At 43.9% G+C, this 20298-nt stretch overlaps 1 protein-coding gene across 2 annotated transcripts in view; it reads right to left on the bottom strand.

Annotated features, from left to right (window-relative positions):
- Positions 1-18374, bottom strand: part of LOC309704926 (protein NLRC3-like) — a 39236-nt gene extending 20862 nt beyond the window's left edge. For both annotated transcript variants that reach the window (XM_082530438.1, XM_082530439.1), the window contains exons 1-11: positions 17693-18374; positions 15962-16196; positions 12758-12878; positions 12575-12673; positions 12392-12505; positions 10082-10160; positions 7891-8095; positions 5945-7739; positions 1278-1451; positions 851-1024; positions 498-671 (exon numbers count right to left, since the gene is read on the bottom strand). In XM_082530438.1, coding sequence (XP_082386564.1) covers positions 498-671; positions 851-1024; positions 1278-1451; positions 5945-7739; positions 7891-8095; positions 10082-10160; positions 12392-12505; positions 12575-12673; positions 12758-12846 — 2903 coding nt within the window. In that variant the 5' untranslated portion in view covers positions 12847-12878; positions 15962-16196; positions 17693-18374. The remainder of the gene's footprint in view (positions 1-497; positions 672-850; positions 1025-1277; positions 1452-5944; positions 7740-7890; positions 8096-10081; positions 10161-12391; positions 12506-12574; positions 12674-12757; positions 12879-15961; positions 16197-17692) is intronic.
- Positions 18375-20298: the final 1924 nt, after the last annotated feature.

Raw genomic sequence — 20298 nt, 5'->3', positions numbered from 1 at the left:
CCAGAACCCTGTATTATCTACAGGGTAAGAATGCCTGTTTTATCAAACTATGGCTATTACTACTGTGATCATTTGCAGCCCAGTGTGCTGCTCTCTCTGCTGGGATGAACCACTGGAGCTCACCCAGTCATCCCTTTCTTTCTCTCAAGAAGAAGTGAAATAAATGTATTTATTATGTTACGAGTCTAATATTCTTTAAATCAAACTGTAATGAATAAATGAAGCAAGAAGATTTGGTGGCTCCAAGTGTTGTAGAAGAAAAGATAAACATCTCATTTTGAGAAATCAGCCTTTAAAATTAAGTAAGTACTGTGAATAAAAAAACTAACAGCAAACCAATCGGTAGTCGCCAATTACTTTTGAAAGTAATTCGGAGTCCAATTATCCACTCAAATGTAAATAAAAGTTCACTTGACAGCTGTATAAAGGTTACCTGTTTATACAATAATATAAGTCACATTTCAAATGATCATCTGTGGAAAAGTTTGAATCCTGACCTGAGAGTTTCCACTGCACACTGTGAACTCTTTAGTCCAGCGGACAGAAGCTTCACTCCTGAATCCTGCAGGTCAGAGTTACTCAGGTCCAGCTCTCTCAGACTGGAGGACTGGGAGCTGAGGACTGAGGACAGAGCTTCACAGCTTCTCTCTGACAGGTTACAGCCACTCAGTCTGAAAAATAAAAGACAGTCATACAACAAATACTCATGTTGAGTTTGTTAATACATTTCACAACATTAAATCTTGACTTTCTATTTTTAGAGGAAACATAAACATACTAAGAAACAACATCATATGTATGAACTTAAATAATTGAATAATTCTAACAACAAACTGTTTTCTGATCTGACCTCAGAGTATTCAGTTTACAGTTTAAACGTTGTAGTCCAGCAGACAGAAGCTTCACTCCTGAATCCTGTAGCTTTCTGATACTCAGGTCCAGCTCTGTCAGACTAGAGGACTGCGAGCTGAGAACTGAGGACAGAGCTTCACAGTTTTCCTCTGAGAGTTCACAGATGTTAAGTCTGAAGATAAAAACATGAATAAAGATTGTTGTTAAAGTGTAATCAGGGTGCAATAGCTTATTGTCTTGTGCTGAGCAGGTTAGTAAGTTCACTTTAACTTATAAATGAATAAAAATGCTATGGAACAAGGATAACTGGATAAAGTTTACCTTTACTGGTTAAATTATTGATTATTTTTGTTAGTTGATATAAACAAAACCAAACATCAAACATATAAACAAACAGAACTAAACAGAATACAAATTGATCTGACCTCAGAATATTCAGTTTGGCGTGTGGACTCTCCACTGCAGCAGACAGAAGCTTTACTGCTGAAGCTTTCAGGCTGTTGGTACTCAGGTCCAGCTCTCTCAGACTACAGGACTGGGAGCTGACCACTGACAACAAATTTTCACAGCCTTCCTCTGAGATGTTACAGCTGCTCAGTCTGGGAGAGAAAGGGAAAAAACAAAACAAAACAAAAAATATATGTGATCAAATGAAATTTGTTTATATGTTAAACCTTTTAAAAAAAACAAAAAAAACCAACCTATGACACTATGAGTGCTACCAGTCCAGTGCACACGATTGGTACCTTGATGGTACCTTGCTCAGGGGTACCATCAAGGTAGCTGTTCGGTGGATTCGACCCCTGACCTTATGATCATGGGGCGACCACTCTACCTACTGAGCTAATAATTCTGTGTACACTATCATACAATATTAACTAAAACAATTATTTTAGAAAATCTTACTAATTCAGTAATTGTTATGCTATTTAACTGTGAGTAACACTGGATTTTAAACACTAGCTGTATAAAACTCCTCCTGTTAAAGGTGTGTATAAAGGAGATGAGCTGAAATGCAGACTTCATGGAGAATGTTTGCTGTCAGGATATATCAAAGACAAAGCAGAGATCCATCCAGTCTCTTCCACTAAGCCCACAGAGGGAAAGACAACCATTCTCACACACACACCTGCATGAAGTTTAGATCACCAGGTAATCTAACTGCATGTCTGTGGACAGTGGGAAGAAACTGTAGAGGACCCAGAGAGAACCCACTGTAATTCTGTGGGAACACTGGTTATGGAAGCCTTACAGTTAGATATGAATACTGTCAAGAAACAGGACCTGAGTGGCAATTTCAATTATGAAGCCCAAGTTCTCCTCCTTGAATCGCTACCTTATCGTGGTGGAGGGGTTTGTGTGTCCCAGGGATCCCAGGGGCTATGTTGTCTGGGGGCTTTTGCCCCCTGGTAGGGTCTCCCATGGCAAATTGGTCCTGGGTGAGGGACCAGACAAAGAGCGATTCAGAAGACCCTTATGAAAAGGATATCGAGAGAACAGTTTACCCTCCCCGGGATAGGGTTACCAGGGCCCCCCCCCCTGGAGCCAGGCCCGGGGAGGGTGCCCGAGGGCGAGCGTCTGGTGGCCGGGCCTTAGTCCATGGGGCCCGGCCGGGCACAGCCCGAAGAGGAGACATGGGCCCATCCTCCTGCAGGCCCACCACCCGCAGGAGGCGCCATAGGGGTCGGGTGCATTGTGTGCCGGGTGGCGGCCAGGAGCGGAGGCCTTGGTGGACTGACCCCCAGCTGCCAAGACTGGCAATAGGGACATGGAATGTCACCTCTCTGGTGGGGAAGGAGCCTGAGTTAGTGCGTGAGGTTGAGAGGTACCGGCTAGATATAGTCGGGCTCACCTCTACGCATGGCTTGGGCTCTGGAACCAGTCTCCTGGAGAGGGGCTGGACTCTGTCTCAGTCTGGAGTTGCCCCTGGTGAGAGGCGGCGGGCTGGGTGGGTATTCTAATATCCCCTCGGCTTGCTGCCGGTACGTTGGGGATTTTCCCGGTGGACGAGAGGGTTTGTTCCCTGCGCCTTAGGGTCGGGGAACGGGTCCTGACTGTCATCTGCGCTTATGCGCCGAGTGGCAGTTCAGAGTTCCTAGAGTCCCTGGAGGGGGGGGGGGTGCTGGAAGGTGCTCCACCTGGAGACTCTGTTGTCCTGCTGGGAGACTTCAATGCTCACGTGGGTAACGACAGCGAGACCTGGAGGGGCTTGATTGGGAGGAACGGCCTCCCTGATCTGAACCCGAGCGGTGCTTTGTTATTGGACTTCTGTGCTAATCACAGTTTGGCCATAATGAACACCCTGTTCGAACATAAGAGTGTCCATAAGTGCACGTGGCACCAGGACGCTCTAGGCCGTAGGTCGATGATCGATTTTGTAATCGTATCACCAGACCTGCGACCATATGTTCTGGACACTCGGGTAAAGAGAGGGGCTGAGCTGTCAACTGATCACCACCTGGTGGTGAGTTGGATCAGGTGGCGGGGGAGGACGCTGGACAGACCTGGTGCACCTAAATGCGTAGTGAGGGTGTGCTGGGAACGTCTAGCAGAGGCCCCAGTCCGCGAGATCTTCAACGCACACCTCCGGCAGAGCTTCAACAGCATTCCGAGGGAGACTGGGGACATTGAGTCCGAATGGACCATGTTCAGCATCTCCATTGCCAAAGCTGCTGCATTGAGCTGCGGCCGCAAGGTGGTTGGTACCTGCCGTGGTGGTAATCCCCGAACCAAATGGTGGACACCAGAGGTGAAGGGAGCCACCAGGCTGAAGAAGGAGTCCTATCGGGCTTGGTTAGCCTGTGGGACTCCGGAGGCAGCCGACAGGTATCGACAGGCCAAGCGGAATGTGGCTCGGGCAGTGGCTGAAGCAAAAACTCGGGTGTGGGAGGAGTTCGGAGAGGCCATGGAAAAAGACTTTCGGACTGCCTCGAAGAGATTCTGGCAAACCGTCAGGCGTCTCAGGAGGGGAAAGCGGTGCTCTACCTGCACTGTGTATAGTGCTGGCGGAGCGCTGCTGACGTCGACTGAGAAAATTGTCAGGCGGTGGAAGGAATACTTCGAGGACCTCCTTAATCCCACTGACACGTCTTCCGAGGAGGAAGCAAAGTCTGGGGATGAGGGGAATGACCCGCCAATTTCCGGGGGCGAGGTCACTGAAGCAGTTAAACAACTCCTTGGTGGCAGAGCCCCTGGTGTTGATGAGGTCCGCCCCGAGTTCCTGAAGGCTTTGGACGTTGTAGGGCTGTCCTGGTTGACACGCCTCTGCAATGTTGCATGGTGATCAGGGGCAGTACCTGTGGACTGGCAGACCGGGGTGGTGGTCCCCATCTTTAAGAAGGGGGACCGGAGGGTGTGTTCCAACTACAGGGGTATCACACTCCTCAGCCTCCCTGGGAAAGTCTATGCCAGGGTGCTGGAAAGGAGAGTTCGTCCGCTAGTCGAACCTCGGATACAGGAGGAACAATGCGGTTTTCGTCCTGGTCGCGGAACACTGGACCAGCTCTTTATCCTCTCGAGGATACTTGAGGGTGCATGGGAGTTTGCCCAACCAGTCTACATGTGTTTTGTGGACTTGGAGAAGGCATTCGACCATGTCCCTCGGGGTGTCCTGTGGGAGGTGTTGCGGGAGTATGGGGTGTCTGGCCCATTGCTACGGGCCATTCGATCCCGATACAACCGTTGCAAGAGCTTGGTTCGCATTGCCGGCAATAAGTCGGACTCGTTCCCGGTGGGTGATGGGCTCCGCCAGGGCTGCCCTTTGTCTCCGGTTCTGTTCATAATTTTTATGGGCAGGATTTCTAGGCGCAGCCAAGTGGCGGAGGGCTTTCGCTTTGGTGGCCTCAGAATCTCATCTCTGATTTTTGCGGATGATGTGGTTCTGTTGGCTTCATCGGGTGAGGGCCTCCAGCTCGCACTGGAACGGTTCGCAGCCGAGTGTGAAGCAGCGGGAATGAGGATCAGCACCTCCAAATCTGAGGCCATGGTTCTCAGCCGGAAAAGGGTGGAGTGCCCACTCTGGGTCGGAGATGAGTTCCTGCCCCAAGTGGAGGAGTTGAAGTATCTCGGGGTCTTGTTCGCGAGTGATGGGAGAAGGGAGCCGGAGATCGACAGACGGATTGGGGCTGCAGCTGCAGTAATGCGGACGCTGCACCGGTCCGTCGTGGTGAAGAGGGAGCTGAGTGTAAAAGCGAAGCTCTCAATTTACCGGTCGATCTACGTCCCTACCCTCACCTATGGCCACGAGCTGTGGGTAGTGACCGAAAGAACGAGATCGCGGATACAAGCGGCAGAAATGAGCTTCCTCCGAAGGGTGGCTGGCCTCTCCCTTAGAGATAGGGTGGGAAGTTCGGCCATCCGGGAGGGGCTCAGAGTAGAGCCGCTGCTGCTCCACATCGAAAGGAGCCAGCTGAGGTGGTTCGGGCATCTGACAAGGATACCCCCTGGGCGCCTCCTGGGTGAGGTGTTCCAGGCATGTCCCACCAGGAGGAGGCCCCGGGGCAGACCCAGGACACGCTGGAGAGATTATATCTCTCGGCTGGCCTGGGAACGCCTTGGTATTCCCCCGGATAAGCTGGAGGAGGTGGCTGGGGAGAGGGAGGTCTGGGCCTCTTTGCTTAGGCTGCTGCCCCCGCGACCCGGCCTCAGATAAAGCGGATGAAGATGGATGGATGGATGGAAGCCCAAGTTTTCCCTCCATCCTGGATGAAAACAGGACAGTCACAGCAGAGATTTATAATAAAAAAGGGAGAGTGTGCACTGAAAATGAGATAAAAAACAAACTGCTGGATTTGGAGACGTGAACAAGCTGACGATAATAAACCTGTCAGAGGGGCTGAAGGATCAGAGCTCATGTTCTTATTGGCTGGGCCTGGATTGTACTTTGATAAGAGATATAGACAAAAATGTGTCAGAAATACTGACACGGCCTGCTGGACTGAAAAAATATTTACTGAGTGAATGATAATCATTTAATTCACTATTTTTATGTTTTTTAACTGTTCTTTGAACTCAGCATTTCTGATTTATTTCCCATGGTTTTAAGATTTTTATCGATTATAAGATTTTAAGCAATGAGTTCATGTTTACTTACAGAGCTTTATTGGAGGCTTTGACCACTGGCAGCATTCTCAGAAGAGCCTCCTCTGAAGCAGAATATTTCTTAAAGTCAAACTCATCCAGATCTTCTTCTGATGACAGTAACATGAAGGTCAGAGCTGAGCACTGAGCAGGAGACAGTTTACCTGTGGAGAGACTTCCTGAAGTCCTGTATTGTTGGATCTCCTCCACTAGAGAACGATCATCCAGTTCATTCAGACAGTGGATCAGATTGATGCTTTTCTCTGCAGACAGATTCTCACTGAGCTTCTTCTTGATGTACTGGACTGTTTCCTGATTGGTCTGTGAGCTACTTCCTGTTTGTGTCATCAGACCTCGTAGGAGAGTCTGATTGGTCTGCAGTGAAAGACCCAGGAGGAAGCGGAGGAACAAGTCCAGGTGTCCATTTGGACTCTGTAAGGCCTTGTTCACAGCACTCTGGTGGAGAGATTCTTTTTGGTTTAAAAAGCTAAAACTCTTGGAGGTTATTTGTTTCTGTTCAAGAAGATTTTTTCCAGAGTTGCTGAAGGTCAGATGGACATGAAGAGCAGCCAGAAACTCCTGAACACTCAGATGGATGAAGCAGAACACCTTGTCCTGGTACAGTCCGCTCTCCTCTTTAAAGATCTGTGTGAACACTCCTGAGTACACTGAGGCTGCTCTGATATCGATGCCACACTCTTTCAGGTCTGATTCATAGAAGATCAGGTTTCCTTTCTGCAGCTGATCAAAAGCCAGTTTTCCCAGAGACTCAATCATCTTCCTGCTCTCTGGACTCCAGTGTGGATCTGTCTCAGCTCCTCCATCATACTTGACCTTCTTCACTTTGGCCTGAACCACCAGGAAGTGGATGTACATCTCAGTCAGGGTCTTGGGCAGCTGTCCTCCCTCTCTGGTTTCCAGCACATCCTCCAGAACTGTAGCAGTGATCCAGCAGAAGACTGGGATGTGGCACATGATGTGGAGGCTTCGTGATGTCTTGATGTGGGAGATGATGCTGCTGGCCTGCTTCTTATCTCTGAATCTCTTCCTGAAGTACTCCTCCTTCTGTGGGTCAGTGAACCCTCTGACCTCTGTCACCATGCCAACACAGTCAGGAGGGATCTGATTGGCTGCTGCAGGTCGTGTGGTTATCCAGAGGCGAGCAGAGGGAAGCAGTTTCCCCCTGATGAGGTTTATCAGCAGCACATCCACTGAGGTGGACTTTCTAGGGTCAGTTAGGATTGTAGTTTTGTGGAAGTCCAGAGGAAGTCGACACTCATCCAGACCATCAAAGATGAACACAACCTGGAAGTCTTCAAAGCTGCAGATTCCTGCTTCTTTGGTTTCAGTAAAGAAGTGATGAACAAGTCCCACCAAGCTGAACTTTTCCTCTTTCAGCACATTCAGCTCTCTGAAAGTGAATGGAAATATGAACTGGATGTCCTGGTTGGCTTTGTCTTCAGCCCAGTCCAGGCTGTATTTCTGTGTTAAGACTGTTTTCCCAATGCCAGCCACTCCCTTTGTCAGCACTGTTCTGATTGGTTCATCTCTTCCAGGTGAGGCTTTAAAGATGTCTTCTTGTCTGATGGTTGTTTCTGGTCTGTCTGGTTTCCTGGATGCTGTTTCAATCTGTCTGACCTCATGTTCATCATTGACCTCTGCAGTCCCTCCCTCTGTGATGTAGAGCTCTGTGTAGATCTGATTCAGGAGGGTTGGGTTTCCTGCTTTAGCGATGCCCTCAAACACACACTGGAACTTCTTCTTCAGCTTAGACTTAAGGTTACGATGACAAACAGCAGCTGGAAGTTCTGAATAATAATAATAAAAATACAACTTTAACAATCACATTTTACAAAATGCTGATGACAATTTCTGACCCACTGAGAAATGACTGAACACACTGGTGTCACAAGTGTCTCATTTATCCAGCAGCTTAAATCTTTAGATAAATCCTCTTACGTCTCTGCAGACGGTCAGCCAGCTCCTCCTGCTTCATTCTCCTCAGGAAGTCCACTGTGATCTTCACAAATGCCTCTCTGCTGTTTCTCCTCTGCTCATCATCCTCCCTCTGAAACTCCAAGCACTGGGGCTTATTTGGATTCAGAGCCTTCTGGATCTTCTTCAGCTCGCTCTTCACAAAAGTGATGATGTTGTCCTCCAGCAGCTGGAACAGAATACTTTATGAATGACCCACCACTCTGAACTTTAGTCCACACAACATCCACTTCTTTACGATCAAGGGGCATATCATCCGCGAACTCTTTACCAATTATAGGTTTGACTTTATCTGATTAACTGAGACTTTGTCCACAACTCCATGATCCCAAAACGTTGATTCTGTTCATATGAATGCAGCGATTTCAGTGGGAGAAACATTTCACTGGTGTTCAGAGCTGAACTACCAACAGGTTGATGATCAAAGCCAGAAACTTGGAGATGTTTCAGGTGACTGAGTTGATCGTACAGACAACTGGTCTTAAAGGTTCACTCTGTTTACGCATACAGATCAGTATTTAAGGTTTGACTCTCATCATCCACTGGGGCACAAACTGGGCGTCATCAGGACGCTACAACACAGAACAAACACCATCCCCACAGACACAGCAGCCAGCGAAGCAGAAGAACTTCACATCAAGAAGGTCCTGAGTAAATGTGAACGCTGGTTTGAGGGCGGAGTCAAGGAGGCCATTTATGTGAAAAGGAAAGACCATCTCTGAATGGAGGAGGGGCCTAAGGGTACAACTGTCACCATCTTACATGCTGTGATTGCAGCCATTCCCCAGCTCTCTGTGAACTGGACTCATGACCATTGATCAACAACCATTGATCAATGGTCCTGACAATATGCGTACCAATGATCAATGAACTGACCTCCCAGCCCATTGTTCCTTCAGTGGGCTGGTTTCAGTCATACAAATGTCCTGTTTATAAGATTGAAACCTGCAGTCAGCTGAGCCTGAAGAAGTCACCTGATGATGATGAAACGTTTCTCCCTCTGAAAACATCCAGATGAACAGAATCAAGCTTTTTGGGATTTACGTACCTGGATGATTGAGCATCAAGACACAACTCTGTGACTTTTCTCAGATGAATCAATCCTCTCCTCCAGCTTTGTTTACATCTACCAGCCCTGTGGCGCTGCCCAGGGAAATAATCTATGTGAGAGGTGGAAAGTCATACAGGTGTCTGCTCCTGCCTTCAGTTATTTTATCTACTGTGTGTCAACTGGCTGAACCTCCTCCAACTGTCTACTGTCTCCCTAAACTCAACAATGACTTCGTGATCTATCCATTCTCTGACCAAAGACATCCTGCTGCAGGAGGTTAACATAGCAGCCAATGATGATCCCACTCACTGTGAACAACACATTTGGACCTGATTTGCTGCTCTGGTTTACACGTGAACTTCCACTGCTGCTGTCACCAACTTGAGAGGCTCTACAGAAAAACTGGACTTGTCCATAAAAATCATAAACTACATTACAAGGACAGCATTGCTCAATCAACTCTAATTACTACTGACATGTTATCTCTTCTAACTAAGGTACAGACACTCAAACTTGCTGCTTTCAGTGAGAAGTCAAATGTCTGAATATGAGCTGGAAGCTGCTGAGAGTCCTCCTCCTTCCCGTGGGGTTTACTTTCTCTACTACTTTCAATATAAACACGCCCCTTTCATGCACCTGCAGAGGGCCACCAGCAGATGGAGCTGTCTTAAACAAATCCACTTGGATAGTTAGCTGTAGATGACTTTATCAGTATGATTGTAGGACTTTGAGTTATTCTTCAGATTTATTTAAACTCTTATATTGTGCACAAGTGTTGAGCGACCCATAATTTCTCTGTACTTTTCATAAGAGCAGCCAGACTTTCAGCTAGTTTTTGTTTTTTAAGAGCTCAAAGTTATTGAAGAAACAGTTATTCAGCTTCATTCCCACTGATCTCGACTACAAACTGTTTCACTTTGGTTTCTGTTTAAAGCCTCGATGTTTAAAACATTTCCCTGTGATCACATTTGCACCGTCTGATTTCAAAGTTTGTTTTCTTTTGGTCATTTAGTCCACAGAGTCCTTGGTGTTCTGAAAGGGACCTATAAATAAATGCATTATTATTAATATTAATAATAAAGTAGTTGTTGTACATGTACAGACCATAAATATGGAGTCCAGCTGTGTTTGATGCTGCTGGGCAGACTGACCACTGGGAACCTCTGAGCTCTGCTGCTCCACTCTGTGGAGGAACCATGAAGGATTAGATCAACACAGGATAAAGATCCAGGAGTTTCTGCTCAAATAACTTCATCTGAATCAAGTCTGTCAAGTTTTAGACTCTCAGATTCTGAAGATATATTTTCTGTTTTCTATGAACTTTCTTTCATCAGTGATGGAAGTGATGATGCTGCAGAAGCTCAGAGGAAACTTTGAGAAAACTGTGATGAACCATCAACTAATGCTCTCAGGAGGCCAAAGGTCCCTGAATGTAACTGTGCAGTAGATTCAACGAGTGTTTGAAACCTGACCACTTCCATATGTTTTCATTCTAACACAAGAAGTCCTTTTCTCATTGCTTTGATTTGAGTTTTCATTTGAGTTTTCCGAGTCTCGTATTTGGAGTCGAGTCTAATCAATGATCTGACAGAAGAACATTAAAAAGGATTTACCAGTGCTGTCAAAATTAACATGTAGGGTTAGGGGTTCATCTGTTATCATGATTAACATGATAAAAACCTTTAACACGACACATCTGGAGAGCAGAACGACTCAAAATCCCTGAAATGTTTCTATCAACGCACTTCGAGCAGTTTGTCTGAGTAGAGTTACCTTTGCACACGTGCAGATGTGCAGCACATCTGTTAGTGACGGAAGCTGAACCAATCAGCTCAATATGGAAGATGACAAACACACACTGACCTCTCGATGGAAAGTTTGAGTATTAAAAAAATAACAAGACGGACCAGCCGACCAACATGAAGGATTCTGCACATCGTGACAGAAGGAATTTTCTTTTCACCGAAGCACTTCCAGCTTAAAATATCACAACAATGCAAAGCACTGATGACACAACTGCCAAGTGGACAAACTGCAGACCTGTTAGTGTTGTTAATAACATAGTTTTGGTTCCTCGTGTCAAAGACTTGAAGAAGAGTGACAGAGAGTGTTAGACTGCTGCAGGATCAGTGCCACCTCCACAGACCTGTGAAGAAAATGATTGTTTGACAGATGGGCTCAGATTCAGGATCAGCTGAGGAGTTTGTGGCTGACAGAATCCTGCAGGTACAGAGCAGAGCCCATCATTAGCATGCAGGACTGTCCCTGGGGGGGTCGGCTCATTCAGGAGGTTAATCAATGTTTACATGTTCAATAAACATGTTAAGTGTGTAAATTTGCCCTTTTCTCTCGAGTCTGTTTGCTCATGAAATGAACTTTGATTCGTTTACATTAAAAATGATGTTTAATGGTGATTAATCCAAATGAATCCACAGTAACCCTGTGATGAGTCTGATTAAACATTTTCATTAACAGCAGTAATATAGATGATATATTATTATATATTAGTGCACACTTAGCTTTTAGTATATATGTTTGTTACAAAGTTGTATTTACAGCAGAGAAGCTGAGTTAAAGACTGAAAACTATTCAAAGTCTCTTTGAATTGAAGCGTTTAACATTCTTTGTGTTTATTCTGCATTGACTTCATTATATGGTGTAAACGTCTGTTACAGGCTTAAATATAAAGTTGGAAAAATGTAACTGCAGCTATTGATCAAGTAATTGTGATTAATCAGGATTAATGACAGAAGATTGTGTCATTAATTAGTCATTTTTAATCTACTGACAGCACTAGTGTTCACTCTGGTGCCTCCAACTGTTTTACGCCCTTTCAACACCTTCGTGGTCAAAAGTGTACACGCACAAAATCTACAATAAAACCCTCACGCAGCAATAGGACAGACACACAATCCATTTATCTCTGTGTCTCAAACACACACACGTGTATTCAAAGCCTCGATTTGTTCATATTTCATCTGTTGTGTTTTTATCTTCAGCGTTTTCAGTGTTGCTGCATTTACACCAAAAATGTTTCCATTGATGAATCAGATTGATTTGAATGTGTTTCATCCATACAAATCCCTCCCTGGTGGTCACATGACTCTATAACATAACAGGAGTCATGTGACAAGAGTTTCATGCTGTAAAATGTCAAAATGGTTGAATGTGGTGGAGTAAAAATGTGAGATGTCAGCTACTTTTCTTCAATATGAAATGTTTGCAGGGCCTGACAGGAAGTGGACGGACGCTCTGATCACTTCCTGTTTGCTGAAGTGGGTTTTCAGTTGTTTAGAAACCAAAGGCTTGTTTTAAAAGACAGTTTAAATGGGACTGAGGGAACGACGTGTTTGTAGTTTATATCCAACAACATCAAGCAGTTAAATCAAAGAGCTCATGTTGCTAACAGCTCACCTCTCTGCAGCAGACACAGGCTGGGATTTAAAATTAATGGGACGACCTTTAGACCAGTCACTCTGTAAGGACACAGAGCTGGGTCGAGGTCCAGGTTTGAGTCTCTGATGGATCCTGAAAAAGTTATAAATCGTCAGTAAAATTCTCATCACATATCAGCTGATATTATTGGTATTAGCTTACCTTTTCTCAGCTGACTGTCTTTGCTCAAATCTCTTAATGGCATCTTTGACTGAGTTACTTTCATAAGACACAGAGCTGGGTGGAGGTCCAGGCTGGTTCCTGTGAATAATGATGCAGCAGTGATGTGAGTGCTGAGCTGTGACATGGAGAAGAGTCATGGACAGTTAGAGATGGTCATCTCACCTCTGAGCTTTGGTCTGGCTCTCATGTTCCCCACACAGAGTGCTTTTAGAGGGAGGGGCTCCCTCCTCTCTGTCCTCACACTGATCCATGCTGCTCAATTCAGCTCACACACACTTTCTACCTGCAGGGGAAACACAAATCATTCATGTGCACATCAGCTGAAATCCTCCTTTCATCATGTGTGCTGTCCAAATATCAGCTGCTTCTTTCCTGCTTCATCTCAGTGTCAGCTGGATGCAGTCAGACAGCAGTGTGAGGCAGAGGAAGCTGCCATCAGCTGCTCTGCTATCAGTCCACTAGATGGAGCCTGAAGCACACACGATGCATTCACTGACACACACTGATTCACTGTTTGGGAAACTAGAAAAATGTTGGTCTTGAACTAGCTGCATAATGCAGACAGGGTAGGACCCAAATATAACGGCGAAACATCTTCAAGCAACTTATAGAAGTCCAGATGCTTTTCTTTCCAAGCTCCTTCAACTATGATGACCTGGATGACTGAGAACCTTCACAGGAAAAATGAAACACACTGAACAAAGAATGCAAGACTTTCACAATAAAACAGCAAACAAAGGAACACAACACTGACACGTGAGCTTGACAGAGGAGTGGAGGAAAGGCAGACGAGAGTGAGCGAGGGAAAGAGGAGACAAGAGAGACATGACAGGCTGAGGAAATATAGAATGGAGCACCAGGCCTCACACAAACACACACAAACACACACAAACACACACAGAGACACACAGAGGCACACAGAGACACAGAGGGAATCTAATGATCAAGGAACTAAACAGGAAGTATAAGAAACTCAAAGAAGCATAAATAAGACTGTAAATGAACCAGAACCATATACCATAATACAAAAAATGCAAAGTGCTTGGTCAAAGGGACCCAGAACCATTAAAGTTCTTTTCTTTGCTCTTCAGTGTTTGAGTTCAAACAGACTCCACATTAAACTATGACAGCACCGTCCCTGCTGCTGCTGTCAGACCTGTTATTCACTCACTGCTCGCCAGTGTTTCTAATGAGTTTTACTCATCCATGAGAGTTTAAAGCTTGCACTTACAAGCAATGTTCCCTCTAATGTTTCACTTGTCTGAGCGAACACACAACCTCCCTGAGCGATCCACTGTGAGCGACATTAGACGTGTGCACTGTGGTCACGCCAGCGTCGAATCCATCCAAGTTACATGTTTATTAAAATAATCAATTTACAGCGTTTACATTTCTGTTAAACTACTTTTAATTAACTGCTTTAGCCCACTTACAATGAAAGTTAAAAAAGAAAATCTTGTTCATGACCTGTAGCATGTTAACACTATTGGAAGGAAAAATAACTTGAACTTCAATCTTTAAATAAAGCTCTGACTTGTATGATGAGTCTGTGGTCTGGGAGAGAGTCTGTAACTCTGTCTGCAACATACAGTAAATAATGACCAATGCTGGGCAGTTAATTATATAGTTACTTCTTCAAAAAAGTAACTGAGTTTTGCAAACAGAGTTTTTTGCAGCTGTTTACTGCAAAAAACTACAGCCAAGGTGTTTTTTTTAAAATAAACATTTCAAACTATTTACAGAACAATCAGCTGTTCTGCATCAAATCTGATGCCACACAAATTATTTGTGCCGCTCCAAAAAATAATTTCTGTCCACTATGAGATGAAGGAGAACAACAGCCTGATACCTGCAGGCCTGACAGCAGCAGATGTTTCACTGCTGTAACACCTGTAACACTCAGCAGGCGCCTCATTGTTCTGACACACACAACAACACTATTGACTACACTACACACTAACTACACACTAACTACACACTAACTACACAAGATTTGCTCTAAACGTCTCAAATCTCTCACATCTCAAAACACCGCCGTCACTCCGTTTCTTAACAACTAAATGCCATGTTTTGATTGGTCGACATGGTACATTTTTCGACCAATAGGAAAGGCTGGGGGTTGGTATTGTTTTTGCTCACAGGCTTTCGAGCGTTTTCCTTATAAAACGCAGTTTTTACCGTTTCTTCCTGCAGTAAATATAAACAACGACAGTATTCAGGAAGAAAACCAAACATTGCAGATATTTTTATCATAACTCTGGTTTTACGTGGTCGATCAACACAATTTAAAAACTGGTATAAAGTCCACACTTTTCCTGTCAGTTGTTCCGTCTGTCCTGCTCACATCTCCAATGGTTGTACACGTTGTCATTAACGTGGCTTCACTCCACATCAGCCGCTTTGCTAAAACACCGGCACATATTTACTTTAATTTCAATTCAGGTTAGAATTCTTTTTGTGTGCTCAATACAGATTTTCTCTGCGCAGAGACCGTGCCAACAGTGCGCAGCTTAGAGGGAACATTGCTTACAAGGTGACTACCAATAAAAATGAGTGTGCTTCACTGTCAGAGCTACGGTGATTCATCCAGTAGGACTTGATAATAAAAATATTTGTTTGATGCTTTGCATTGAGGCGCATTGTTGAATTTGCAGGGACACAATAACCACAGATCAGTTGTTCAAACCACTACAGTAGGGAGCCATGTCATGAATAATAAACAAATACTAATACTAATACTACTACTAATAATAATGTTAATTTAAGTAATTGTTTTTGACTGAACATCACATATAATGTAACAAGCAGTAAATTCAGGTTAAGTGCATTATCAGCATTTGGAGGAGCTCCTTATCCTTCACTGCTCACCTCTTACAAAGTGTTCACACAGTTTGCTAGCTTCTTTCAGCCTGCTAGCTATGCTAACAAGTCTACTACACACACTTGACTCGGTCACATGACAGACAGCAGAGATAGCTGCTCTGCTAGCTAAGCTAACTCATGTTAGCTTAGCTAGGTCAAGGTCAAAGAAATGAGGCGATGCTGCTGGGAGTTACGTCACAGACTAGCAGAATTTAGTTATTCAGTATAATATTTAATCCTTATTATCTGCTCCTCTCACCTCTGTTTACATCTGAAAACAAGAAAATTTAGCCAACAGTTTATTAGCTTTGGTGAAATTATAAACAGGCATCAGCGCAGTCACCTATACTGTGCTTTAATGCTGGAGCAGCAGGAACACCAGTTAATCTAAAATCTCCTTTTCTCTCTAAAAAGTGACAGCAGACTGAGTCAAAGACAGAAACCTTATTTAAACACCAAATATTCACTTCCTGATCCAGGATTCAAAGAGGACGTTGAACTTACTCAGCTTCTTCCAATGAACGTCTTCACTCTGCAGCTCTCTGCTGTCTGGACCAGGTCTGTGTAGAAACAGAGAAAATCCTCTGCTTCTTCTCCGTCAGCAGTCGTCTGTGTCTGCAGACTGCGTCACATTAAACACTTCACACCAGCAAAGAGGCTGAAGCTCACAGGTCAACGGTCAGCTGCTGCACTGTGTATAACAATTCACTTTTGAACAGTAGATAGCCTGTAGGCGTCTCTGCAGTGATAAACAGTTGACACATTAAACACTGAACCATAAAAGAAGCTTAAGCTGCAGCTCACAGGTCAAAGCTCAGCTGCTGCACCCAGTTATGAGTTTAAATAAATCATTAATCATGATCTTTTCCCTCTCAGCACTTTCACTTGGCCTTGGAGTGTTTTGACGGAGCTACACTGTATGTTTCAAATGTTGTAAATAAATTGGGAGTTAGGGCTGGGCAATATGGCCTAAAATCCATATCGCGGTATAATTTGAAGCATGTGCGGTAACGATATATATCGCGATATATTCTTTTCTTCTGTATAACGTATTTTCCACACTATAAGGCAGACTTACAATCCTTTAATTTTCTCAAAAATCAAGAGTGTGCCTTATGTATGAATTCTGGTTGTGCTTCGTGACCTCGAACCGATTTTGGCTGCAGAAATCTGTTAAAAATGTTTTAGCACAACTTTGGTAAGCCGCACTGCTTGATGGATCGTCAGAGCATTACGGCTGCCATAGGGAGGAGCTTCACGGAGTAATCTGGGTCCAAAACTCCGACAGCTTCAGGTCCCAAAGTCAAACGAACACTGAGAGTTAAAAACGGTCTAAATTCTTTCATCTTTAATAAAATCATCAGCGTTGCTGCTTTAGCAGATGTAACAATTAAGTTTAATATCCATGAAAACAGAATTTATTAAATTTAACGGACTTAGAAGTTAACAGGAAGTTAGCGCGCTAGTTTACACCTAAACATTTCATACCATGTTCTGACTGAGATTTTTGAAACTAATTCAAACAGCTCTGCTACCACTTCCAACATAAATGAAGACAGAAAACTAAACAGCAGTGGCGTTTGCAGGGTTACTGAAGTTGGACTACCTGGTATATAATGTTGTGCTACGTGATTGCTAGCGACACAGCTATGTTAGCATAACATTAGCACAGTGAAGCTGGAGGATGAACCCCAACTCTTTTTCCACTCGATAAAAGTTAACGTGAGTGATTCTGGTGGTCAGGGACAAATGCAGTCGCATAGCAGGATGCTGTACACGGGCCAAACTTCAGTCACGAGAACAACTGAGATCATTCATCCACAACACGAGGCTAGTTATTAATATACTGCCACAACATGGGAATAGAGCAGCTGCAGAGAATTCAACATTATTGAATCAATGTTACGGAAGTGGAGGAAGCGCAGTTTTTGGCTTTCCCCGCGTTTCAAAAGTGCTTCATCTCTTTGCTGTGACTGTCACCCAGCATAATTGCAGAGGATAATGGTTTTAACCGCTGCGATGCTTTCGACCAAAACAGGTGCAGTTTGATGACATCATCACATGCGCTGTCGCGATAGAGCGGTATAGTCAAAATCTCTATCGTTGACCAAATTTAATCGATTCTGTCGTTTATTGTTTATATCGCCCAGCCCTACTGGGTGTGAGTTTGTTGTATTGGTTTGTTTTTTGGTTTTATGTTTCCATGTAGATGAATGAAGACAGATTCACTCTTACCTTTTCAAAATGTCTATAAGGTAGACGAGGTCTATGCTTTTCTGCCTCTTCACAGATAATCCCAGTGATTTTCCCTTGGTCTGAAATTTCACCTGATCTTGTGATATTGAGAGTCATCTGCCTTTGAGGCAGCTAACCAAACAGTGTTCTCTAAACTCTAACTTTAATATACTTTGATATATTTCAGATTTCTGAGCTCTGCTCTGACTCCGTGCCAGTAGCTCCTTAATATGACTTTAGTTTGATCAATAATTAACCTGCAGAAAGTTTCTGTTCCCACTCCACCACGCCGAACAACCCTGAGAACAAATAATATGATGTGGGTGTGTCTGCAGGCTTCAGCACTGTGAGCATTAAACACAATAAAAGACTCACAAGTTCCTGCTCAAAGGTCAGCTGCCTTTAGATCAATCATTAACCTGCAGCAGGATCCAGTCTTCTGCCTGTTGTGGTTGTGACAGCTGCTCGTAGGAGAGTTTGTTTGTAGGAGGTGGAGATGTTCTCAGATCAAGTGCGTAATCGTCTCTTTGTGTAGACGCTAAAAGCTGTGAGCCAAAACTCTCTGCTCTGAAACTCTTCACTCAGTCCTCACGCTGAGAGTTTAGAGGCTGAACTTCTTGTTCCTCCATAACACTTTTCATGAAACAGCAGAAATGAGCTTGTGTTTCTCAGCAGTGCGCACACAGAGAACCGATCCTCTCTGCTCAGTCTGAACAAATCAAAGTGAAACGTCAGTGAAAACACAGCTGCTGATCAAACTGTGTCAGATTAATGCCTCAATGTTTCACTGTGACGTTAAAAAATACATAAAAATGATTTAAAGAAGTAGGAGGCAGATTTTCACAATAAGAGCACTTTGTTTTTAATTCAGTTAATGTCAAACTGTCATCAACACCTCTGTGTTGTCTCCGTCTCTGAGCAGATTCAGGCATTACTCAAATAATAAAGGCTTTTTTTTTCACTATTATACTTTTCATTAGTCTCCAGGTTGATGATTATAAACAGAATTATTAAAGTTTTTATCATTTCAGGCTGAAAATCAACATGAATTTGGTTTTAATCAAAGAAGCTCCTTTAATGTGTGTCATTAAAATCCTCACACAGGCTTAAAAAGGCGACATTAACATTAAAATAAATGAAAGAAGCTTCAGCTGAGAGCTTCATGCAGTCATCATCAGCAGCTCATAGCAGTCACAGCTCTTTATTACGCAGCTTTGCAGGAATTAAAGTGGCTGAAGTGTCAGAGTTTGTGTGAGAAGCTGCTTCATGGACAGCTGTACACACGTCTTTATTATTTCTTCATAAATCAAACACACAGGTTTGTCTGCAGATGATTTAAAGTGTGTCGTTGTGCAGTTAAAGCTGTTGGTGTGACGCCCTGACCTCCTGTGAATGAAACAGCCAATCAGATCCATCAGAGAGAGAGCAGGAAGTGTTGTGTGTTTGTGACAGAACAAGGAAACAGTGATGATGATGAACATAAAGATCCTCTGATGACGTGCTTGTGTTTCCTGTTACAGTAACGCTTGTTCATCTGTTGCTCTCCTACACTTTCCTATAAATAAAGGAGAAAAAGTCCATTTAGTTTCATTTCCTACAGCTCAGAGTTACACTTCACATTCCTGCAGTCACATCAAAAAGCTTCACTTTGGTCCAACATCTACATGTTAACATGAAACACAGACAGACTCAGAACATCTGGAACATCTGCACTTTGACCCAAACTGTTATAGCAGGATATTTTCTGCATATTTCTTATGTTGGACCTGTTTGAACTGTAAACGACCTGTAATCATCTGTAAATGGTGTGAGACACACTGAGGCCACCTACAGGGCAGCTGGGGAACAGCAGGGATCTGAAATCATACGAGACGTTAGTGAGTGAGAAGAACAAACGGACTTAAGATGGCTCGAAGTGATCAAAGTTGATCTAAAACAGAAGATAAATCCACTGATTCTTTGTAAAGTTCATCTGCTGCTCACATGAATCCATAAAAGATTTATTTCACTGAATGTTTCTTCAAAGCTCATTTCAACCTGTTGAAGTCATGAATGAAAGTGCAGACTGAGAGTGGATCACATGATGTTTGAGGTGTGTCATGTGACATGTTCAGTATTGTCACACATGTCTAGATTGTCCCTGATATCATAACTGCTCAAACACTGATGATTATATTTGAAGAATTATTCCTGATGGCAGCAAAGTTTGAATGGAGCTCTCTGTCTGTGCTGATTTGTCGCCCTCTGGAGGTCAAAGCACAAACCTACAGGGCAGGTGAGGAACAGCAGGGATCTGAAATCATACGAGATGTTAGTGAGAAGTTAGAACAAACGGACTTAAGATGGCTCGAAGTGATCAAAGTTGATCTAAAACAGAAGATAAATCCAAAGCAGCATCAGATGAATGTTACCATTTCCAGTTACGGTGCCCTTCATCTAATATGGAAATGTGTTGTTTTTTTTAGCCGTGTTGTTGTTCTTCCTATTGTGTTTAGGCCAGAGATGCTCTTCAAACAGCGGACAGACATGACCACATTACAAGAACATGGTGTGAGTCCGATTTGATATTCCAGTCAACGCTGAGAGACCTTAACCAGGAAGTCAGA

Source organism: Aulonocara stuartgranti, assembly GCF_965226115.1.
Source record: "Aulonocara stuartgranti genome assembly, chromosome: 4".
Taxonomy (NCBI): Eukaryota; Metazoa; Chordata; class Actinopteri; order Cichliformes; family Cichlidae; genus Aulonocara; species Aulonocara stuartgranti.
Note: the sequence above shows the minus strand (reverse complement) of the source record. Positions and strands in the feature narration are given on the sequence as shown.